The 25,329-nt window shown below is 45.1% G+C and overlaps 1 protein-coding gene across 6 annotated transcripts in view; it reads right to left on the bottom strand.

Annotated features, from left to right (window-relative positions):
• Positions 1 to 4,922: 4,922 nt before the first annotated feature.
• BCORL1 (BCL6 corepressor like 1) overlaps positions 4,923 to 25,329 on the bottom strand; it is a 143,706-nt gene continuing 123,299 nt past the window's right edge. For all 6 annotated transcript variants that reach the window (XM_040442218.1, XM_040442219.1, XM_040442223.1 and 3 more), the window contains 5 exons: positions 21,667 to 21,833; positions 19,654 to 19,799; positions 14,043 to 14,120; positions 13,594 to 13,759; positions 4,923 to 6,341 (listed from right to left, as the gene is read on the bottom strand). In XM_040442218.1, the coding sequence (XP_040298152.1) occupies positions 6,071 to 6,341; positions 13,594 to 13,759; positions 14,043 to 14,120; positions 19,654 to 19,799; positions 21,667 to 21,833 (828 nt within the window). In that variant the 3' untranslated portion in view covers positions 4,923 to 6,070. The remainder of the gene's footprint in view (positions 6,342 to 13,593; positions 13,760 to 14,042; positions 14,121 to 19,653; positions 19,800 to 21,666; positions 21,834 to 25,329) is intronic.

Raw genomic sequence — 25,329 nt, 5'->3', positions numbered from 1 at the left:
TTTCATTGCTGCTGCAAAAAAAACTACATCCATATATAAATTTTGCTCTAAATTTATTGTTCTACATGTCTTTGATAAAAAAAAATGTTTGGGTAAAAAAAAAATGGTTTGGGTAAAAGTTATAGCGTTTACAAACTATGGTACAAAAATGTGAATTTCCGCTTTTTGAAGCAGCTCTGACTTTCTGAGCACCTGTCATGTTTCCTGAGGTTCTACAATGGCCAGACAGTACAAACACCCCACAAATGACCCCATTTCGGAAAGTAGACACCCTAAGGTATTCGCTGATGGGCATAGTGAGTTCATAGAACTTTTTATTTTTTGTCACAAGTTAGTGGAAAATGATGATTTTATTTATTTTTTCTTACAAAGTCTCATATTCCACTAACTTGTGACAAAAATTAAAAACTTCTATGAACTTACTATGCCCATCAGCGAATACCTTGGGGTGTCTTCTTTCCAAAATGGGGTCACTTGTGGGGTAGTTATACTGCCCTGGCATTCTAGGGGCCCAAATGTGTGGTAAGTAGTTTGAAATCAAAATGTGTAAAAAATGGCTGGTGAAATCCGAAAGGTGCTCTTTGGAATGTGGGCCCCTTTGCCCACCTAGGCTGCAAAAAAGTGCCACACATGTGGTATCACCGTACTCAGGAGAAGTTGGGGAATGTGTTTTGGGGTGTCATTTTACATATACCCATGCTGGGTGAGATAAATATCTTGGTCAAATGCCAACTTTGTATAAAAAAATGGGAAAAGTTGTCTTTTGCCAAGATATTTCTCTCACCCAGCATGGGTATATGTAAAATGACACCCCAAAACACATTCCCCAACTTCTCCTGAGTACGGACATACCACATGTGTGACACTTTTTTGCAGCCTAGGTGGGCAAAGGGGCCCATATTCCAAAGAGCACCTTTCGGATTTCACCGGTCATTTTTTACACATTTTGATTTCAAACTTCTTACCACACATTTGGGCCCCTAGAATGCCAGGGCAGTATAACTACCCAACAAGTGACCCCATTTTGGAAAGAAGACACCCCCAGGTATTTCGTGATGGGCATAGTGAGTTCATGGAAGTTTTTATTTTTTGTCACAAGTTAGTGGAATATGAGACTTTGTAAGGGAAAAAAAAAAAATCATCATTTTCCGCTAACTTGTGACAAAAAATATAAAATTCTAGGAACTCGCCATGCCCCTCACGGAATACCTTGGGGTGTCTTCTTTCCAAAATGGGGTCACTTGTGGGGTAGTTATACTGCCCTGGCATTTTCCAGGGGCCCTAATGTGTGGTAAGTAGGTAAATGACCTGTGAAATCCGAAAGGTGCTCTTTGGAATGTGGGCCCCTTTGCCCACCTAGGCTGCAAAAAAGTGTCACACATGTGGTATCGCCGTACTCAGGAGAAGTTGGGGAATGTGTTTTGGGGTGTCATTTTACATATACCCATGCTGGGTGAGAGAAATATCTTGGTCAAATGCCAACTTTGTATAAAAAAATGGGAGAAGTTGTCTTTAGCCAAGAAATTTCTCTCACCCAGCATGGGTATATGTAAAATGACACCCCAAAACACATTGCCCAACTTCTCCTGAGTACGGCGATACCAGATGTGTAACACTTTTTTGCAGCCTAGATGCGCAAAGGGGCCCACATTCCTTTTATGAGGGCATTTTTAGACATTTGGATCCCAGACTTCTTCTCACGCTTTAGGGCCCCTAAAATGCCAGGGCAGTATAAATACCCCACATGTGACCCCATTTTGGAAAGAAGACACCCCAAGGTATTCAATGAGGGGCATGGCGAGTTCATAGAAATTTATTTTTTTGGCACAAGTTAGTGGAAATTGATTTTATTTATTTTTTTCTCACAAAGTCTCCCTTTCCGCTAACTTGGGACAAAAATTTCAATCTTTCATGGACTCAATATGCCCCTCACGGAATACCTGGGGGTGTCTTCTTTCCGAAATGGGGTCACATGTGGGGTATTTATACTGCCCTGGCATTCTAGGGGCCCTAAAGCGTGAGAAGAAGTCTGGAATATAAATGTCTAAAAAATTTTACGCATTTGGATTCCGTGAGGGGTAGGGTGACTTCATGTGAGATTTTATTTTTTGACACAAGTTAGTGGAATATGAGACTTTGTAAGAAAAAAAATATAATTTCCGCTAACTTGGGCCAAAAAAATGTCTGAATGGAGCCTTACAGAGGGGTGATCAATGACAGGGGGGTGATCAGGGAGTCTATATGGGGTGATCACCCCCCTGTCATTGATCACCCCCTATAAGGCTCCATTCAGATGTCCGTATGTGTTTTGCCGATCCGATCCATGTATCCGTAAAAATCATACGGACATCTGAATGCAGCCTGACAGGGGGGGTGATCAATGACAGGGGGGTGATCAGGGAGTCTATATGGGGTGATCACCCCCCCTGGAAGGCTCCAGGGAGACGCCTGTATGTGTTTTGCGGATCCGATCCATCTATCAGTGGATCCGTAAAAATCATGCGGACATCTGAATGGAGCTTTACAGGGGGGTGATCAGGGAGTCTATATGGGGTGATCACCACAGTCATTGATCACGCCGCTGTAAGGCTCCATTCAGACGTCCGTATGCGTTTTGCGGATCCGATCCATCTATCAGTGGATCCGTAAAAATCATGCGGACATCTGAATGGAGCTTTACAGGGGGGTGATCAATGACAGGGGGGTGATCAGGGAGTCTATATGGGGTGATCACCACAGTTATTGATCACGCCCCTGTAAGGCTCCATTCAGACGTCCGTATGCGTTTTGCGGATCCGATCAATCTATCAGTGGATCCGTAAAAATCATGCGGACATCTGAATGGAGCTTTACAGGGGGGTGATCAATGACAGGGGGGTGATCAGGGAGTCTATATGGGGTGATCACCACAGTCATTGATCACGCCCCTGTAAGGCTCCATTCAGACGTCCGTATGCGTTTTGCGGATCCGATCCATCTATCAGTGGATCCGTAAAAATCATGCGGACATCTGAATGGAGCTTTACAGGGGGGTGATCAATGACAGGGGGGTAATCAATGACAGGGGGGTGATCAGGGAGTCTATATGGGGTGATCACCACAGTTATTGATCACGCCCCTGTAAGGCTCCATTCAGACGTCCGTATGCGTTTTGCGGATCCGATCCATCTATCAGTGGATCCGTAAAAATCATGCGGACATCTGAATGGAGCTTTACAGGGGGGTGATCAATGACAGGGGGGTAATCAATGACAGGGGGGTGATCAGGGAGTCTATATGGGGTGATCAAGGGTGAATAAGGGGTTAATAAGTGACAGGGGGGGGGGGGGTGTAGTGTAGTGGTGCAACATATTACTGAGCTACCTGTGTCCTCTGGTGGTCGATCCAAACAAAGGGGACCACCAGAGGACCAGGTATATTAGACGCTGTTATCTAAACAGCGTCTAATATACCTGTTAGGGGTTAAAAAAATCACATCTCCAGCCTGCCAGCGAACGATCGCCGCTGGCAGGCTGGAGATCCACTCTCTTACCTTCCGTTCCTGTGAGCGCGCACGCCTGTGTGCGCGCGTTCACAGGAAATCTCGGCTCACGCGAGATGACGCCAATCGGCGTTAGTGTGACCTGGGAGAGCCGCCGCAATGACGCCTTTCGGCGTTAGCGCGGCGGCAAGTGGTTAAAGGGGTTTCCAGAATATTTTTTTTGTTTTTTACATTCCTACACCCAGCGATATCTGTGAAAATATATTTACTTACCTTCTTCCCACCACTCTATTCCAGCGGGCTGTCTTCACTGGACTGCCGAACCCCACCTCTCAACTTCCTCATGGACAGGATCACATGAACTACTGCAGCCAATGACTGGCATCAGCAGTTATGTGCCCTCAAGTAACAGGCGTTTCAGAAGTGACGTTTCAGACCTCACCGATCTTCCACCTCTCCCATTCTGATGCTTTCCAGATTCTCCACCGCTCCTCTCTACTTACGTGTCCTTCTCAGAACAGGAAATATGCTGCTCAGTCAATCACAGTTCAGCCGTGTCACTGCTGCAGCCAGCGACTGGCTGAGCGGCACATTTCCTTTGTCAACAGCATTCTGCCCTTTTTTTTTTTTTTTTTCTTAAGTGTTATCGCCCAGACAGCCCTTTTAAGAGGTTAGAGCAGTGGAGTAAAAGGGACGATCGGCAATATTATCATTAACTGATCTCACACTCGGATCAGTTTTGCCCTAATGCATTCTGAATGGAAAAGGATCCGCTCAGAATGCATCAGTTTGCCTCCGATCAGTCTCCATTCCGCTCTGGAGGCTGCCTGCAGCGTTTTGCTGTCCGTTTGACGAAACTGAGCCAAACGGATCCACAATGTAAGTCAATGGGGATGGATCTGTTTTCTCTGACACAATAGAAAACTGATCCGTCTCCCATTGACTTTCAATGGAGTTCATGACGGATGCATGCGGTTGTATTATTGTAACGGATCCGTTTTTGCAGATCCATGCCGGATCTGCCCAAAACGCAAGTGTGAAAGTAGCCTTAGAAAGTTGAAAAGATTTTCATGATACACTTTGTTTCTCACCATTTTCAACATCTCTGCTTGAGTTCAGGGAATAGGAACATTCTTGTTTATGTCTAGAGGCTAGGAACTTTTCATGAGCAGGTCTGGTTCATATAGGTGCACGGCAAACAGATCTTGGAAACGGGAAGAACTGACGCACAGTATTAGAAAGCTGCAGAACCTTACATTATACAATGATTAAACTTTATGGACGTAAAACTGGAAGATTATTATTTTTCAGAACTGCTGATGAAATCGGGAAACTGCTTCAGATTACCCAAAACATTTACGAATAGATAGACGGTCAAAACAGGTAAAATATTTCATGTATATGCTGTGAATAATGGATTGTCCAAGCCTTCAAATCAATATTTTTTAGCTGTATTTTTGTTTTTTTAGCACCCGTACAATAAAACTGTACCATTTACAATAAAAAGGAAAAAAAAAAAAACTCAGTTCAAAAGAAGGTAAAGTGCCGTGTGTTTCATGGCGTGACACACAGCCTGCGCCCCACAACACAGGAGGGACTTTTGTTATTTCATTTTTTACTTATCGTTAGCTTTTCCTTTCCAGGAAGCGAACAGTCACACGCTTTTTTGTATTTTTTTTCTTCTTTCACTCCAAATAGCTTTTTTTTATTTTTTAAAATTAGCATTTACTATAAAAAGTAAGAAGCATTGGATGAAGCGGGAAGAGGAGCCCTGAGGACAATCACGCATGTTTCCTCCTGCCCGGTCTTTAGCCATGCGACCTATGGTTTTGCCACGGACTGAAGCATCTAGTGGTGTGGGCGAGGCCTGAACGTCTGGGATAAGCTTCTGCCACACCCAGTGGTTGTATCCGTCAGCACTCGGGGCTGTTCGACTTGTCCTGGGTAAATCCCGGCAGTCTCCCCATGTTAAGTGTTATCAGTAGGCGCGCACAATGCTTGGAGCCAGTAGAAGACCGTGTTCCTGCAGTTTAGGTGGCTCGTGCCTGGTCAACCCTGCTTCCATGATCCTCCTTGTCATCAAAACTAGTTTTAAAGTATATATTTGATAAATGGACTGATTTAAAAAAAATTCTGTAAATTTTCTCCTTGGCTGTGGCTGCAAGTCTCTCCTGACAGCGGAACCATGATTGTCTATCCTTGTGTATGGTAAGCCAGAGTCGGGTCGGTTTATCCATAATGTCTACGGATGAACCAGTGCATTACTCATTGAACACAAAATTAATTTCATAGATGTCTGAACATAAGAGAGTCTGAACAAGACAAACATGGCGGATGAAAGAAGGATCCTTTCAGTGGTGTGGTGATAATGTAGCGGAGTTCCTCACCACCCTCCGATACTGTGCGTACAATCTCATCACCACAGTAGAAGCGTAGAACAGATGAGTGATTGCAGGTAGCCTGGAAACAAAAGGGCACAACCCAGAGCTGCATTCACCGTTGCAGGCGCTGCGGGAGCCGTCTTTCCTCGCTCTGTGTTATTGCCTCTGATGCAGCTGAAGGGTCTTGGACACGAACTCGGGTTGTTTGTCAGCTGTTGACACACTGGAATTCCACAGAGGAGCCCAGGAGTCTGATCAGTTCAGGGTCGTATTTCACTAGCTCTACCATTTCTCCACAGTCCTGCGGCCAGAGGTCCATTCCCTCGGTGTGCGTGAGGATCTGGCTGGTGAACACCTGTCTGTTAAACTCCTTCTTTTGCATGCTGGCAATTTCAAAGTTCGGGTATCGAGCTTGGAATATTCGGGAGGATAACTTCAGCCTCTTGAGCACATCGGAGACGAGGAACCAGTTACTGGGCCTGTTAATGAAAAAAGAAAATGAATGAAGTGGATCATGAATATGATGTGCCTTCAGGGCCTTCTTCAAGCACAAGTCAATTTTTACATCTACACTGAGCAAAAATATAAACGCAACACTTTCGGTTTTGCTCCCATTTTGCATGAGCTGAACTCAAAGATCTGAAACATTTTCTACAGACACAAAAGACCCATTATTCTCAAATATTGTTCACAAATCTGTCTAAGGGTCCGCATTCGTTCCGCAATTTGCGAACCCATTTATTTTCAATGGGGCTGGAGCGGATGCGAATCCGCATTTCCGGGATCCGCATTCGCATTTTTGGGATCCGCAATTCCGTTCCTGAAAAAAAATAGAACATGTCCTATTCTTGTCCGCAATTGCCTATACGACAGCGTGTTCCAGTTCCTGCCAATATTCTGCAACTTCGCACAGAGGAGCGGACCAACATTCCACAGGCCACAATCAACAACCTGATCAACTCTATGCGACAGAGATGTGTTTCACTGAGTGAGGCAAATGCTGGTCACACCAGATACTGACTGGTTTTCTGACCACCCCCCGGAAGTAAGGCAAAACGGTGCACATTTCAGAGTGGTCTTTTATTGTGGGCAGTCTAAGACACACCTGTGCAATATTCATGCTGTCTAATCAGCACCTTGATATGCCACACCTGTGAGGTGGGATGGATTATCTCGGCAAAGGAGAAGTGCTCACTAACACGGATTTAGACAGATTTGTGAACAGTATTTGAGAGTAATGGGTCTTTTGTGTCTGTAGAAAATGTTTGAGATCATTGAGTTCAGCTCATGCAAAATGGGAGCAAAACTGAAAGTGTTGTGTTTACATTTCTGGTCAGTGTAGATGTAGTTTACACTGATTTAGGCTAGCCATATATTTATCGGACTCTCTTAATGTGCATAGGCAAAGGCTATAGCTTGAAATAATTTGTTTTGGATCTTAAAGGGTTATGCTGATCTAAGCCATTGAAGGTATATTGCTAGGAAATGCCATGTGAGGTAAGCTCTCCATTCACCACTATGGGACTTCTGAAAATAGCCGTGCACATTCAGAACTGCAATAGCAGTGAATGGGGAGCTCCTTAACTTCGGAGGCCACGTTCCAGAAAGAGAAGAAGGTTTCAGAGGTGGGCCCGCACCTATATGACTTGATTGCATATCCTAGCAATATGCCATCCATGTCTGGGGTGGGCAAACCTCTTTAATTCAGATTTTTTGCATGCACTGGTCATGGCTAGAATTTGTGATGTTTTTGTGACAATTAGGGATTGAATTTTTCACCATTTTTTTATCAAATAGATAAGTGAAAATACATCTTTTATGCTTCTGACACTCAGACACCCGTCCCATGGGTGGACAATCTCCCGTGCAGCCATTATTCTGTGTCGCTGCAGAACAAGGGCCATTAATGTCTATCAGCTGTTATTGATGGATACATTAATTAATGGGCCCTGTTTCTGTGACGTATCCACACAGCACCCGAGTGTCCATCACATGACCATCAGCAGATTTATATCCAAAGTAAACAATGAAGGATCCCACCGAAAGAATGCAAGCAGAGATCTTGAAATCCATGAGGAATTCATACATCAAATACACTGGGAAACTGTGTAATTCTTCATTACACAGAATAACCTTTATTTGATGAAATTATAATAATTATATAATAATAATTTCTAAACCTCACAAACTCATAAAAATAATGGAATAAGTAAGTAAAATATGTGTTCACAAACATAAACTCTGTACAGACTAACCAATCGGAGCAATCGCTGACAAGGGACCATTCTGATTGGTCCCTCGTCAGCAGCTCCCGTGTCTCTTCTGTCGGGAAAACGGAGAGTCCGGGCACTTTATGGTGTCACAGCCTCCGGTAAGAGTTTGGTGATAACTGTGCGCCCAATAGCAGAAATGATCATGCATCTGCTTCAAAAGATTTGACGGTGTTATCCTGGTTAGTCCAAAAATCCTTCTAATTCATGGCCTGTATAAACTGGGAAACACGTGATTTAACCTCCAAAAAAATCTGCACTGGATTTCTGGGTAGGTTTTACAATTCATTATGTCTGTCAATATTGATTTACATAATATCTAATCACTATGATCTGTATTACAAACATGACTACATGATAACAGCACTGCAGGACCGAACAGCGATTTCACATCAATACTATTCAGTGCAGAGTCCTGAGCACTGGCCGGCTGCAATAGTATTAAATATTATTACACTACCGCCATATATATATATATATACACACACACTAGCAGAATGGGTCTGATTCATTTGTTGTTTATGTGTGGTTAAAATACTTCCACAGTGCCCCCATAAGTGACATCCACAGTGCCCCCATAACAGTGACCTCCACAGCACTCCCATAACAGTGACATCCACAGTGCCTCCATAACAGTGACATCCACAGTGCCCCCATAACAGTGACATCCACAGCGCCCCCATAACAGTGACATCCACAGTGCCCCCATAAGTGACATCCACAGTGCCCCCATAACAGTGACATCCACAGTGCCCCCATAACAGTGACCTCCACAGCGCCCCCATATCAGTGACATCCACAGCGCCCCCATAACAGTGACATCCACAGCGCCCCCATAACAGTGACATCCACAGTGCCCCCATAAGTGACATCCACAGTGCCCCCATAACAGTGACATCCACAGTGCCCCCATAACAGTGACCTCCACAGCGCCCCCATATCAGTGACATCCACAGCGCCCCCATAACAGTGACAGCCACAGCGCCCCCATAACAATGACATCCACAGCGCCCCCATAACAGTGACATCCACAGCGCCCCCATAACAGTGACATCCACAGCGCCCCCATAACAATGACATCCACAGCGCCCCCATAACAGTGACATCCACAGAGCCCCCATAACAGTGACATCCACAGCGCCCCCATAACAGTGACATCCACAGCGCCCCCATAACAGTGACATCCACAGCGCCCCCATAACAGTGACATCCACAGCGCCCCCATAACAGTGACATCCACAGCGCCCCCATAACAGTGACAGCCACAGCGCCCCCATAACAGTGACAGCCACAGCGCCCCCATAACAGTGACAGCCACAGCGCCCCCATAACAGTGACAGCCACAGCGCCCCCATAACAGTGACAGCCACAGCGCCCCCTATAACAGTGACATCCACAGCGCCCCCCATAACAGTGACACCCACAGCGCCCCCCATAACAGTGACATCCATAGCACCCCAAAACAGTGACATCCACAGCGCCCCCTATAACAGTGACAGCCACAGCGCCCCCATAACAGTGACAGCCACAGCGCCCCCATAACAGTGACAGCCACAGCGCCCCCATAACAGTGACAGCCACAGCGCCCCCATAACAGTGACAGCCACAGCGCCCCCATAACAGTGACATCCACAGCGCCCCCATAACAGTGACAGCCACATCGCCCCCATAACAGTGACAGCCACAGCGCCCCCACGACAGTGACAATTGATTCATCTCATCAGCAGGACTTCTTCCCCTGTGGGGGCTGTCCCTACAACTGAAGAAGTGACCACCTGCTGCAGGTTTGACAGGATCGGACATTTAACCCGACCCTAACAATTTCCTGCCTGTGCCACTGCTGCAATTAGCCGAGCAAGGCCAGAAGCTTACACAGAAAATAAAAAATAAATGAAAAAAGTCAAATTCTACAACTGACCACAAGAGGTCAGAATTATCTACAACGTCAATATATCAAACGTGGCTCCCAACTTGTTAGAGAGATTACAACTCATTTACCAATTATCTCTATTAAAAACCAGTCAGTGAACCGCAGCATAAAAACGGGGTGTTTAGGATGCATACCTGAATAACACTGACAAATATATAAGGTCTCATGCACACAACTGATCGCCCCAGTAAACATGGTCCACGTGTGGGTCCCCTGATCCGACCTGACTGTATCATAGTGATTTATGATACAGTCAGTTCCTATCTGATCATCCTCACGTGAGTACACAGATAGAGACTGTATAATAGATCACCAGGATACAGTCAGAGAGGCTGCGATCAGCCCGGGAGATGATGCCGTCGCCCCCGGACTGTGAGCCCTAAGTATATTGATATCTACAAATGGTGCCCCATCAAAATATTACACAGTGTACAAGGCATGTGCCATGGCATGTTGAGAAACACCCGCCACACCTAATGCGTTCCACTTCATCAAAGACTCATTTTGTAAACGGCGTCAGGTGTGGTTCTCGATATGCCACGGCACTTGCCTTGTACACTGTGTAATATAATGATGGGGCACTATTTGTAGATATCAGTATACTATAGTTTTGGCAGTGTTAGGCTACTTTCACACTAGCGTTCTGCTGTCCGCTCGTGAGCTCCGTTTGAAGGGGCTCACGAGCGGAGCAGAACGCTTCCGTCCAGCCCTGATGCAGTCTGAATGGATGCGGATCCGCTCAGACTGCATCAGTCTGGCGGCGTTCAGCCTCCGCTCCGCTCGCCTCCGCACGGCCAGGCGGACAGCTGAACGCTGCTTGCAGCGTTCGGGTGTCCGCCTGGCCGTGCGGAGGCGTGCAGATCCGTCCAGACTTACAATGTAAGTCAATGGGAACGGATCCGCTTGAAGATGACACCATATGGCTCAATCTTCAAGCGGATCCGTCCCCCATTGACTTTACATTGAAAGTCTGAACGGATCCGCTCAGGCTACTTTCGCACTTAGAAATTTTTCTAAGTTATTAATGCAGACGGATCCGTACTGAACGGAGCCTCCGTCTGCATTAATATGATCGGATCCGTTCAGAACGGATCCGATCAAGCGCTAGTGTGAAAGTAGCCTTATCCTGTTCTATAAGTGGTAGACATCTTGAACACCCCTTTTTTACATTGCTTTGCACTGACCATACAACATCACTTGGCTGTCATGAAAAGTTTTTCATAACTTACTTCTTAGGCTACTTTCACACTGGCGTTTTGGCTTTCCGTTTGTAAGATCCGTTCAGGGCTCTCACACGCGGTCCAAAACTGATCAGTTTTGCCCTAATGCATTCCGAATGGAAAAGGATCCGCTCAGAACGCATCAGTTCAGTCTCCATTCCGCTCTGGAGGCCGCCTGCAGCGTTTTGCTGTCCGCTTGACGAAACTGAGCCAAACGGATCCGTCCTGGCACACAATGTAAGTCAATAGGGACGGATCAGTTATCTCTGACACAATCTGGCACAATAGAAAACTGATCCGTCTCCCATTGACTTTCAATGGAGTTCATGACGGATCCGTCTTGGCTATGTTACACAGATAATACAAACGGATCCCTTCATGACGGCTGCATGCGGTTGTATTATTGTAACGGATCCGTTTCTGCAGATCCATGATGGATCTGCCCAAAACGCGAGTGTGAAAGTAGCCTAACTTAATAAGTGAGATGACAAGGATGGATTCACCCATTTCTGTGAATGAAAATCATTCACCTGAACAGGGGTGCTTCTGAAGAAAGCACATGGATTTTTACAGGCACCATTCAGATCAGATTTGTAGCAAATCTGCCATGTGTGAATTCACCTGACATTCAGGCTGCTTCTCCGAGTCCTCATGACCACACTTCCTACCAATGCTGTGGTCATAGGGACATTGTATTGATATAAATCACCTCCCAGTTAGATAAACATGTGTGAATAAAGACCTGTATCAACACAATGATTGCCAATTTGGCAAAGCACCGAAAGGGTCATTAAAGTTGGCCATTCACATTAGAAGCTGGTTGGTGGTTGAAACGCTGTTCAAGCAATACAACCAGTGATCTGGTGAACGATTGCTTCACACACGGCCATACACATTTTAGTCTATATCAGACGTTACGCAGTTGTTCATACTGCCCATATACATTCAATGGCCTCATGAACACGGCCATTGTTTTGGTCCGTATCAAAACGGCGGCACGGATCAGTGCTCCAGACTATAAAAAATACCTAGCAGCCATTGGCTCCTGAACTGAAAAATTTAGGAGCCAAATCGAAACCGAATCAAAATTTTGATATCGTGACAACGCTACGCCAATCAGATTCACTTCAATGGGGCCGCAAAAGGTGCTGTCCGCATCCATTGCTCCGTTCCGTGGCCCCGCTAAAAAAATATAACATGTCCTATTCTTGTCCAATGAGACAGACCTGCCGGGCCTTCCCCTTCCCACCCCATGCGCACAATTTTAGACCTGGCGTCAGGGGGGAAAAGTCGAAGATAGCGACGCAACTAACCGTTGCGCTGCCATCTGCGCCTGAAATACACCTAATTTAGGCATATTTCAGATTAGTAAATGACCCCCTATTTCTCTATAAAAGGTGCAAAAACATTGTGAAAAAAAAAAATAATATTGAGGGTTTTAAATCACCATGTGCGCAAAATCGCTGAGACGTGTCTGGTCATTTAGGACTGAAACACACGTCTTCTCTTTCGGGTTTAGAGGTGACGTCATCGGCGCAGGCGCACTGAGGGAGTGCTGAGGAAGCGAGCGTCCTTCTCTCAGAGCGCCTGCGCCGAAGACACGTAAGGCGCAGGCGCGGGATTTGAAATGCTGACAGGGCCTTTTTTTAAAAGGAGGATGCGGCGGCTACCAGCAAGTAGACGCCCTACTTGCTGGTAGTGAAGAATTTGCATATTTTAAAAGCTTAATTTTTAATGAAACGAAGCCACAGAACAAGGTAAGAGTCCTATATAGGGAATAGTCGTACAATAAGGATTTTAATATGCCCAAAAATGAAAAATGAGTTTTGGAGGGTGACAGAAGCCCTTTAACATTCCCCATATGTCTACTTTATGTTGGCATCATTTAATTTTTTTAGGACGTTAGAAGGCTTAGGCCTCTTTCACACGGGCGTCGCGTGTGAGGGCCGGATAAGATGCGGGTGTGTTGCGGGAAAATGCGCGATTTTTCTGCGTGAGTGCAAAGGGTTTTAATGCGTTTTGCACGCGCGTGAGAAAAATCTTCACAGAAGTTCGGGTTTGGGTTAGGTGTTAGATTTTATTATTTTCCCTTATAACATGGGGACTGAATCTATGGAAAACTGTGCCCTGTTCCAGTATGTGACACTGCTGGAACCATGCCCTAATAATTTCACAATTTTCATCCAAAAGGCATTTTATAAAATCCAAACTGTGGCAAAACCTGAGCTTTACCGCAGAGGACTATAGCCTACGGTACTAAAACAGCCGAATTTGGTTGCATGATTAAGCCTGGTAAGGAGCCAACACTTACCCGCTGGTTAGTGAGACGTGCAAGTTGTAGCAGGAAATGAGCGGTGCGTCTGAAAACTCAAACAAAAAGTTGTCTTCCTCTTGCTTCTTCTCCCCTTCCTCCTCCTCCTGCTTAGAAGTCTCAGAAGCATCTAAGAGGATGTCATGGCCAATCTCATCCTTAGGATCTAAGACGACAGAACAAGTCAGAGTGGTTAGGACATTGCATTCTGTAACCTGTGGCTCTTCTGCAGTCCTAGTGCAGAGCTGCAGGTTGTCAGGGCATCATGGAACTAGTGGTTTCATAACAGCTGGAGAAAAGCCAGGTTAGAACCATGGTTATATGATGTATATCAGATTTCTAGTAGATATAATACTTAAATGGTTACCTATCCTTAAACCACAGGATAGAGGATAAGTATCTGATCGAGGGAGGTCCACCCACTGGGTAAAAATCTATAAAAAACTTACCTAATACAGAGCTGCTATAGAGGTCCCAGGATGCTCGCGGGTCCCCATCAGAACGTCCACGCAGATCAGAGAGGTAATCTAAAGGTGCAGAGTGGATATAAAAGTGAGAAGGGCAAAAATGCATCCTCTGACCCCCCAGTTCAGACATTCTCCTTCTGCAGAGCCCAAACATGCTGTCCGATTAAGGCCTCATGCACACGGCCGGGATTCCTGCTGACAGCAGGAGCGCACGGCATCATTGGTTGCTATGACGCCGTGCGCTTTATGCCGCCGCTGCACTACAGTAATACACTCGTATAGAACATGCGATCTAATCATGCACAAATAAAAAGTCACCATTTATTGGTAACGATTCAGAACGTATCAGGATTAACCTTAAAGAGGTTGGCCCATCTGGGACATTGATGACATATCATTCAGAGATGCCATCAGACAAGTGCAGGTCCCAGAAGTGGGAGCCACACCTATCTACAGAATGGGACCCAAAGTTAACCCTTTAAGGACTAAGCCTATTTTCATTTTTCATTCCCACATTCCAATAGCCGTAATGTTTTTATTTTTCCGTTCACATTTTTTAATGGCACCAGTTATTTTATCATGTATTGTATTGGAAAACATCCTTTGTGGGGTAAAATTGGGGGGGAGGGGGGGGGAACAATTCCGCCAAGGTTTTTGGGGTTTTAACATTATGGTATTCAATGTGCTCTAAAACGGACATGGCGTCCTTATTATGTGGCTCAATACTCTTACAGCAACACCAAATTTGCATTGTATTTATTTTGTTTTATTACTTAAAAAAAACTAAAAACCTTTGAAAATATCAAAATCTTCTTTGCATTGCCATTTTCTGACAGCTATAACTTTTTTACATTTCAGTCTACTGTGCTCGTGCATTGCGGCCAGCATTTTGCGGGCCGCAGCACGACCACGGGGCGCACACGCCCGTGTGAAAGAGGACTAATATATTTGTGTGTTTTATTTTACTTTTTTTCAACTTAATAACTTTTAGCACCCTTAGGGGGCTAGAACCTGGGATCTTTTGATCCCTTGTCCCTTTCACCCTAAGGGCTTATGCACACAGATGTATTTTCTTTCCGTGTCCATTCCATTTTTTTTTTTTTTTGCGGAACCATTCACTTCAATGGGTCCGCAAAAAAAACAAAACTGAAGTTACTCCGTGTGCATTCCGTTTCTGTATGTCCGTTCTGCAAACAAATAGAACATGTCCTATTATTGTCCGCATTACAGACAAGGATACGTTCTATTAGGGGCCAGCTGTTCCGTTCCACAAAATACGGAATGCAAGACGTCATCCATATTTTTTGCGGATCCGTTTTTTGGGGACAGTAAAATACATCCGGTCGTGTGCATGAGGCCTAAGAGAGATCTATTAGTGTGAATAGAATTTTTAACATGCTCCCTGCTGAGCTGTGCCTCGTGCATGGCTTAGCAAGCAGCTTACCATGGAAGGCCTGGGAACCTCCAGGTAACCGAGGGAGCCCCGCAATTTTACTGCAGGGGCTCTGATCGGAAGGTAGAGGGAGCCACATCCCTTTTCCTAACCTCACAGACGCCGCGACCGCTGTTGAACGCAGAATCTGAGGGGTTAAATGACCGATCGCAGCAGCTTGCTCCATACAATTCCCTGCACATAATGCCGTACTAGTAGTGTTATGCATTTAGGGGTTAAAGGGTTTCTGTCATCAGAAAAATCATTATGTAGCTGGCTGACATTAGCGATGTGCTAATGTCAGCAGAACATAACTGTATGACTTATATCTCCCTGCCTGCCGCCGTTCGCGCTAAATAATGACTTTTAGAATATGCAAATGAGCCTCTAGGGTGCTAGTGGGGCGTTGCTGCAGCACCTAAAGGCTCTGTCCTCTCACTGTTTGGCACGCCCTTGTAAAGGTGATTGACATCCTGAGTCTCCTCCGTGCCCCGCAAATCCCACGCCGTCCATTTTAGTATTAGGCGCAGTGAGTGAAGGACGCTCGCCTGCTGCCGTCCTTCACTCACTGCGCCTCCGTCTAATACTAAAATGACGGCTCTCAATAGCGGAATTGAAAGCGCTAGTGTGAAAGTAGCCTTAGAAGGGCCAAATCTTTCATCATACATTGTGGCCCCCATCAAGAAGTCTCATGTCTGCATCTGTGTTATCTACGTCTGTGGCCTCCATGAGTTGCACAGATATTATGTCTAAATATTTCAATATCAAATAAGGGGTTGTTTTTGTTATAACTTTTCTATTTGTTTTAATTATTTAATTAAAAGTATTTGATATAGGATTTTTTTTTCCCTCTGTGATACAAAACTTTAAATTGACATCTGAATGCAAAAAAAGGTGTTAAAAACATATCCAAAAGTGGCCTAAAAGGTGACATAAATATGCCACATTTATAATACAACCTGATCCACTGGAATGATTCTTGCGCATTTAAAGACCCCTTGCCCAAAGGTTTACCCTGTTTAAAGGGGTTGTCTCACCAATGTCAGACAGATGCGGGTCCTACCTCTGTGACCCACACCTATCTCTAGAACAGATATCCCAAAGTAAAGGAGGGTGCACCATGCATGCACAGCTGTCACTTCATTCAATTCTATGGAACTGCTGGAAATAGCCGAGCCAGAGAAATGAATGCATGCACGGTGCGCTGTCCTTCACTTTGGCAGCTCTATTCCAGAGATAGAAGCGGGTCCCAAATCCTAGGAATATGCCACCAATATCTCAGATGCGACAATCCCTTTAAAAGTCAATAAAAAAGTCAGTGAATCACAGACATGTGCTGTTTACGCACATGTATCCACTTATTTGAGGGTGTGTAATCACACATCCTTGTTTTTCCACTGACTATGCATCAGTAGAAAAACAAAGGAAGACTACAAAAGAGAACAGCCTGCCGGAATTCTGCGTAGACGACACTGCCAAAGGCCCCATGCACACGACAGTTGTGTGTTTTTGCGGTCCGCAAATTGCAGATCCGCAAAACACGGCTGGTGTCCGTGTGCGTTCCACAATTTGCGGAACGGCACGGACAGCCTTTAATATAACTGCCTATTCTTGTCCACAAAGCGCAGACAAAAATAGGACAGGTTATATTTTTTTTGCGGACCACTGAACGGAGAAACGGATGCAGACAGCACACTGAGTGCTGTCCGCATCTTTTGCGGCCCCATTGAAGTGAATGGGTCCGAGCCGCCAAAACTGCGGCTCGGATGCGGACCAAAACAACGGCCGTGTGCACGAGTCCAAATGCGGACAGAATGTCCGCCAGACCCCACTATACTTGGGCCTCATGCACACTGCCGTGGATCCGCAAAAAAACGGAAGCCGTCCGTGTTGCCTTCCGTAATTTGCGGAACGGAACGGGCGCGGGCAATATAAATGCCTATTCTTGTCCGCAAAGCGCGGACAAGAATAGGACATGTTATATTTTTTTAGGGGGGCCGCGGAACGGAGCCACAGATGCGGACAGCACACGGAGTCCTGTCCACATATTTTGCGGCCCCATTGAAGTGAATGGGTCCGCATCCGAGCAGCCAAAACGGCGGCTCGGATGCGGACCCAAACAACGGTCATGTGCATGAGGCCTTATCCGTATGCATTCCGTCAAACAAGCGGAGAACCGGCCGGACACAAATTCTACCCTTGTCTGCCACAACAGCCATGCCAGAGTTTCACACCACAGGAGTGAAAGTAGCCGAAGGATGTATGAGGCCTCTTTCATATGTCCATGATGTCATTCAAGGTAAGATGGAATGTCAGTGAAGGACCCATATTTGGTGCCTATTTTTTGCCCTCCATGTGTCATCTGTATTCGACGGACATTGCTAGGCGGAATATTAGTTTCCAGAGAATCTCCTACCAATGGTCCTGGAAAATCACTAACGGAACATGGATGGCATCCACGTTGTGTCAGTGATTTTTCATGGACCCACAGACTTCACCATGGACCAAAGTAGTGCATGTGTCTGCGGTTTTTCACTGATGTGTAAATAAAAACATTAAAGTCAGTGGGTTTAAAGTCAATGTGTACGTGTGCTGTCTATGGAGAACAAGAACAGCACACATAAGTGATTCACTGACATGTGAAAGAGGCCTAGTTTGGTCTGTGGTGGCGACTAAACACTGTGGATCCATGAAAACCACTATATGAACACAGATAGCAACCGTGTTCTGTCAGTAGTGTAGGAGATTCTGTGGAAATCCCCTTTTCAGCCTGGCAGTGTACATGGAAAAATGGAGGACACAAGGGGCAAAATCGGACCCTTGACAGACATCTTCACAAATAAAACAAATGTGTGAACATGGCCTAACAGTAAATCTAGGCTACTGTGTGTGAATCCAGGTTTATAGTTGTATTAATGTAAAAAAAAAAAAAAAAGCTGCATTTTTGTAATGACACATTCTGAAGCTTTCTACTGGACTATGTGTTTCAATTCCTTACCATTTGCAAGACTGCTTGTACACCCAAAGGCTTGAAATTACGTCCTGATCTAATACTTCTTACAGAAGTTTGCTACAATTGTATCCAATCTACACTTTAGCAGTACTTTTTTTTTTCTCCAGGTCTGATAGTATGTTAAAAGGTTTCCATTTACTGACATAAACAGAGGTCTTGAAAATAATTACAAATTTAAACGTAAACTAAATAAGTTGCACTTAAGTTTTGTAACTTAAAGGGGTTGTCCTCTTTTTCCTTTTGATGACCTATTCTCAGGATAGGTCATCAATATCAGATCGGCAGGGGTCCAACTCCTGGCACCCCCACCAATCAGCTGTTAGAAGAGAAAGCAGCGTTCATATCAGCGCTGCCTTCTCTGCTCGGTTTACCTGCTCGCCGCAGCAATTGTAATAGTAAGCAGGTGTAATTACAAGTATGGCGTCTGCCCGTCATGGGAAGGCTTCCTCCTATGCACTTGAACAGACAGAGCCGTCCCATAGAAGTGAATAGGCACTCCATAGTTGTAATTACACCTGCTCACCACTGCAATTTCTGTGGCGAGCGGGTAAACAGAGCAGAGAAGGCAGCGCTGGTATGAGAGCTGCGTTCTCTTCAAACAGCTGATTGTGGGGGTGGCGGGGTCGGACCCCTGTCGATCAGATATTGATAACTTATCTGGAGGATAGGTCATCAATAGTAAAAAGCAAACAACCCCTTTAACTAAGGGCTGTATTAGACCTGCAAATAATCAACCAGATCATCGCTAATAAGTGTTCATTGGAAAGCTCGTTATCGATGATCTGCCTGTGTAAAAAAGCCGCAGATTATCCGGTGAATGAGCAAATGCTTTTTTTTTTTTATACATGCCAAAAACATAATCGTTTGCCAGCGGCAGATCCTGCTGTCTAATCACAGTCTGCTGCAGGCATAGGATTTAGTATGGGGACAAGCGATGGCATTAGCAATCACTCCTCCCCTTACTGTGAAGGAGATCCCTACATGTAACAGCAGCGTTCTCTATCACTGACAAACATGCATTTGTTGGGAAGCAAACGTAATTCCCAACAATAGAAATGCTGATCTGCAGGTCTAATACAGCCCTAAGTTGCAAAACCTTACACTGCACATATAAAGGACACAGAGTGGCCCATGGACACAACCCTTACCGCTCAGAAACGTCTTCATGGCTTCGCTGCTGGCCAGTTTCATCGGCGTCTGCCCAGAGTATGTGGCCAGCGTTGGGTCTGCACCGTAGGACAGCAAGAGCCATACTGTTTCTAAGTTGTCATTGACCACTGCATCGTGGATGGGCCTGTCAAAAAGTTTAAAATGCATTAGCACAAAAACAATTTTTGGCGAATTAAAAAAAAAAAAAAAAAAACATATAAATCTTGACATGTTCTAGGCCAGGGTGGATGATTTCATTATCCTGCAGGGCGCCAGTAAATTGACACTGACAAATAGAGGCTACGTCAGTAGATGGGATGAAAGTATCCGTCATCAATCCTCATTAATTATGTAGATCCAATTAAGCTAGACCATTCTATGAGCGCTAGGATATGTGAAGCAGAAAACCCAGCCTACATGCCCCCCAACCTCCGGATCTCCCTATGCCCTCCAGAGGGCAATAAATTATCAGATCCTACTTGCTATGTCACATCCTGTATAATCTCTATGGAAACAAGGAGGTTGCCTGGGCAGACGGCCATGCTGGAGCGCTTCCTGGGAGGCCCCTGGTCACACTGGGAATAGTAGACTGCTTAGGCTTGACTCTAATGCAGAAGTGACTGAGCTTTACCAATCACATTGTAAGACGGTCTTCATTTTACATTTACAAGATCATACAAAGCAAGATGGGCAAAACATTCAGACTAGACATTTAACTCCGCGGTGACACCCGCCATACGTTTGGTACTTAAAACCAAGTACATGTACAGCACAGGGATGGTGCGGGTTAACGAGCTGTGTTCCAATATCCACGTGTCAGCTGTATATTACAGTTAATGCTCTGCTGCAGTGGCCGGGATACAAGATAACGTCGATCCAATTAGATCAACCCCATAAGGGCCCTTTACGCTGGCCGACAATTGAACAGTTTATTGCCAACGAGAGTTACTAGGAATGCTCGTTAGCGATGATCTTGCGGTGTAAATGCACTGCCGATTACCCAATGAATGAGTGAAGCAATCGTTTCCCAGTGGCAGATCGCGCTGTCTAAAGACGAGCTTCTGCTGGGAAACAACAAAACAGTATGGGGAAGAGCGATGACATGAACGATCACTCCTCCCCATACTCTGGAGGAGATCGATGCATGGAAATGCAGCGGTCTCCTCCATCAGCAGATTGTCGGGAAGGATCTCGCTTTCTTCCCAACAATCTGCTAGATCGTTGTACCATGTAAAGGGACCTTTAGGTTTATTTAAGAAGTTAGACAGAGAGATGGGACTTGCAGGGTGCTGGTGGGTTTCCATGACAGTTGGGTGCTAAAGAATGCCCCCAGGTCAGCCATCTTTGCCTCTCTACTAGGGTATTTATCTGGCACAGTGAACACCATATGGCCCCATTTACACATGAATTTGGTTGGGAGATTCTTTACAGCGAAAAAACACATGCATTTTTTCATGTCATGTGCACATAAAAAATCCAAGATGCTGCATTTTTTGACACAAAAAAGGCACACCAATTGAAAAAATGTACTAGCAAAAAAAAAAAAAGTGTCCTGAAGTTCAAAATTCCCAGACAGAAAAACATGAAGATTAGAAAAATACATCTTCTCCCAAGAGGGAAAAAAAAAAAAAAAAGTGATCCAAAAGTTATATGTGCCCCCAAATGGCACCAATAAAAACTAAAGCTTGTAGCATCCCCCCCCCCCCCCCAAAACAAAAAAAATGAAAAAAGCTTCGAGCTTCAGAGGGCGCCACAAAGCAATTTTGATTTTCTTTTTTAAAGCAGCTTTATTGTGCAAATGTAGTAAAAGATTACAAGTATATCAATCTGGTATCGCCGTAATTGTAACGAACCAGAGAATAAAAATGATGTAATTTATACCATATAGTGAACACTGTAAACACACACAAGTTTTGCAATCCATTATATTGAACCCAAAAAGGTGCCATTAAAAGTACAACTTCTCCAACAAAAGAACAAAGAGGAGATTTACGTCCGGAGCTGTAGCTCACCTGGTCCCATCCTGTGCACTGCAGTTCACATTTGCTCCGTTCTCCAGGAGGATCTGTAAGATGGATGTCCATCCACGGGAGCAAGCTTCATGTAGGGCTGTGTACCCAGCGTTATCCCTGTGGTTGATGTCACCTTGATCTCGCTGTAGGCAGTACAATACAACATCCTGGAGACAAAGAATTAGATTTGTGAGACTCTCGGGCAGAAAGGACTGACCGGTCAAGGTGCCTGCACGACAGCCTTCCCACAGCGACTAATCAGACCACTTCTCTCATTTACACCTTCTCTAGAAAAATAAAAAAACTGCAATGTGATTGCTTGCTACAGGCAACACAGACACTTTTTCTATATAGTTTTTATATAGGGGGAGATTTGCTGCAGACATTTCTGTGACTGTCCTACTCATATGAAGGGGGTTTGCAGAAATCTACCTGTTTGATGCAGACACAACTCCATTTAGGAACAGATTTTTAGTCACAGAAATGTCCCCAACAAATCTGAAAAGAAAAAACTTCAAATGGAGGCGTGGACGAGCCTCTCCAGCATCGTGGGTGACTCTAGGGAGACTTGTCCCCGCCTGCCATTGGCTGCTCCCCCCAACACCGGAAGTTTTCATCTGTGTACAGGGAGAAGCAGCGGCGGCGGTGCAGGGACCAGGAGCGGGGTATGTATATTACCTGTAAGGGGCCCGGCACATGGGGGGGCTGGCCATTGTCTAATATTAACTGGACATGTGCTGGTAACAGGCATTATTAACCCACTGGAGTTTATGTCCGATGGTTTAATAAGCTTTCTTTTCATTTACTTGCAGGTTCGCTCACCTGCTTCCCAGTGCTGCTTTACCAAAATGGACGCTGATGGAGGGCCCTGTACATCAGCAGATGTCATTCACTTGGGAAAAACTTCCCGAGCAGTGGTTCCCTTGTCTGTCTCCAGTGTAAGTGAATAGAGGCCGCTGATAGACAGGACCCTCTGACAGTGTCCATTTCTAGTGTGCAGCACCTGCAAGTATATCAGGGATCATCACGGGCGGTCGTGTCACTTCAGCAAGTGCCATTTATTACGTAGAGAAAGTTATTCCGAGGCACTTACTAATGTATTGTTATTATCCATATTGCTTCCTTTGCTGGTTTGATTCAATTTCCCATCACATTATACACTACTCATTTCCATGGTTACGACCACCCTGAAATTGATCAGCAGTGGCCGTGCTTGCACACTATAGGAAAAAGCGCCAGCCTCTCTGGTGGTCAGGACTGTGGAAGCTCACATAGGCTGGTGATTTTTCCTATAGTGTGCAAGCACGGCCACCGCTGATAGATTGCAGGGTGGTCGTAACCATGGAAACGAGCAGTGTATAATGTGATGGAAAAATATTTCTGGACAGAAAAGGAAGCAATATGGACAATCACAAAACATTAGTAAGTGCCTTGTATTAACTTTCGCTACATAATAAATGATATTTGCTTAAGTGAGTAGCAATCTGGTCGGCACTCAAACTGAACCACGCTGCAGCGGGAAGGAGATCACTCCACATTTAATTCAAAGACGTTGATGAAAGCTGTATAGCCGAAACGCGTCAAATAAATAGAGACTTGGATATACGCAACACGGCTGCTGGAATCTTCTTTGGATTTGCTGAAGTGAGACAACCCCTTTAATATTACCTACTACTAGCTGCCGCCTGCATGGACTGTTCCCAGCACATGTGCAGCTAGTAATCGTGGCCGACTACATAATGAACAAATTTTATAATATATGTTGTGTTTCAACTCCTGTAAAAGGGGTTCTCTGTTATATTTTCTTTATAAAGGCTCTGCATGGTGTAAAATAATAAATCAAGTCATACTCGCCGGTCCATCAGCAATCTTGTTTCGACACTTCACGTTCCCTCCTGGGTGCCGCTTCCTGGTCCTTCTCGATATGCAGGTTATGACTGCTCAACTAATCGTGGCTGAGCTAGGTCAGCGCTGGGGTCAATTACTGGCTGAGCAGGCATTTCCAGTGTGTTGAGAGGGACCAAGAACTAGTGACCAGTAGGGATCTCTGAAGCGCTGAAACTGGAACAGCGAGAGATCAGTAGGGCGGAACCCTTCTATCAAATGTTAAATAGACGGACAACCCCGTTAAATAATTTCTGGTTCCCGTTTGTAAGTGGGAACATTCAGAGGCAGTAAAACTGTTCCTATTCATGGACCTCAGAACTAAAACAATCCTCTATGAGCTAAAAAGCCTGGGCTCCTGCTACAATGGAGTGCAGAGAAAACCAATCAGTCTGGTGTTCAGGCCGAGGATTGACTCCATACAACTGTAGCAAAGTCTCAGATATTGTAAGAAATAATGTTTTTAGCCTCTAGATGTACAAAGGACTATTTCCATTCAGTGATAGTAAGCAGAGATGTTAGAGGTGCTGAGGGACTGAAACCTAAGGTAGATTAGAAAGTTGCCAAAGTTTTCATTATACAAGGATTATGATTAATTAACCTTTTGTAGGCCGTGAGCCACTTTCTAATAAAACAAAAGGTGTTGAGCTGCAATGAAAAGTGAAAGTAAAGTATCCTATTAAGGCCTCATGCACACGACCGTTGTGTGCATCCGCGGCCGTTGTTCCGTTTTTTTTTTCCGCGGACCCATTGACTTTCAATGGGTCCGTGGAAAAATCGGAAAATGCACTGTTTGGCTTCCGCGTCCGTAATCCGTTTTTCCAGTCCGTGAAAAAAATATGACCTGTCCTATTTTTTTCACGGACAACGGTTCACGGACCCATTCAAGTCAAAAATCACGGATGCACACAAGATAGTCATCTGCGTCCGTGATCCATGTCCGTTTTTCCTATCATTTTCAATGCAAACTTGACTTCGTTTTTTTTTTTCCCACTTTTCATGTCCGTGGAAGACCCACGGAAGAAAAAACGGTCACGGAACAACGGAAATCCGTTTTGCAGACCGCAAAAAAAAACGGTCGTGTGCATGAGGCCTAAATATGTGGCCCGTTACCTGCTCTAGATATGGCATAGACCCTCGCCCAAAGAGGGTCATTTATAGAAATACATCCATATTAGGCGCATTTCTGGCACAGATTGCGGTGCAAAGGTTATTTTCGCCGCAATCTGTGTCGTTTCCCAGCTCACGCCAGGTCTAAAAGATGTGAGCGCGGACGGTCCGGCAGGCCCGTCTAATTCATAATTTTCTACGCCGGTTTTAGGCAGAGAAAATTGTCTAAACTTAAGCCAGCAAGGAAGCGGTCTTACATTTAGACTGGCGCTGGATACGCTGAAGTCTAAAACGCCAGTCTTAATAAATGACCCCCAAAGTTCTTGTAATGCCATGACATACCTAGTGCCACTAGTCCACAAAACCTTCTTGAGTGGCTAAAGGCTACATCCCTCAAACTACTGCTTGGGGATCACTGACTGATTGAGTACTTAAAAGGGCTTATCCCATGAAAAGTATTAGTATGCACAGTGAATCAGGCATTCCACATGAGTATTATTACTAAATACATGCAATAAAAATACAGTTTTTTTTATATGTACAATGAAGGCCCCCGGCGGCTGTTCTCGGAACTGCCTGCTCCCGGTGACCGCATTGGTTTCAGACCGGCTCGCGGCGCAGGCACAGGTAAGGACTTACCTGTGCATCGCTGGACTTGTGATTTAAGAT

The sequence above is a fragment of the Bufo bufo genome, chromosome 8 (genome assembly GCF_905171765.1).
Source record: "Bufo bufo chromosome 8, aBufBuf1.1, whole genome shotgun sequence".
Lineage (NCBI taxonomy): Eukaryota > Metazoa > Chordata > Amphibia > Anura > Bufonidae > Bufo > Bufo bufo.
This window is presented reverse-complemented; position numbering and strand designations above follow the sequence as displayed.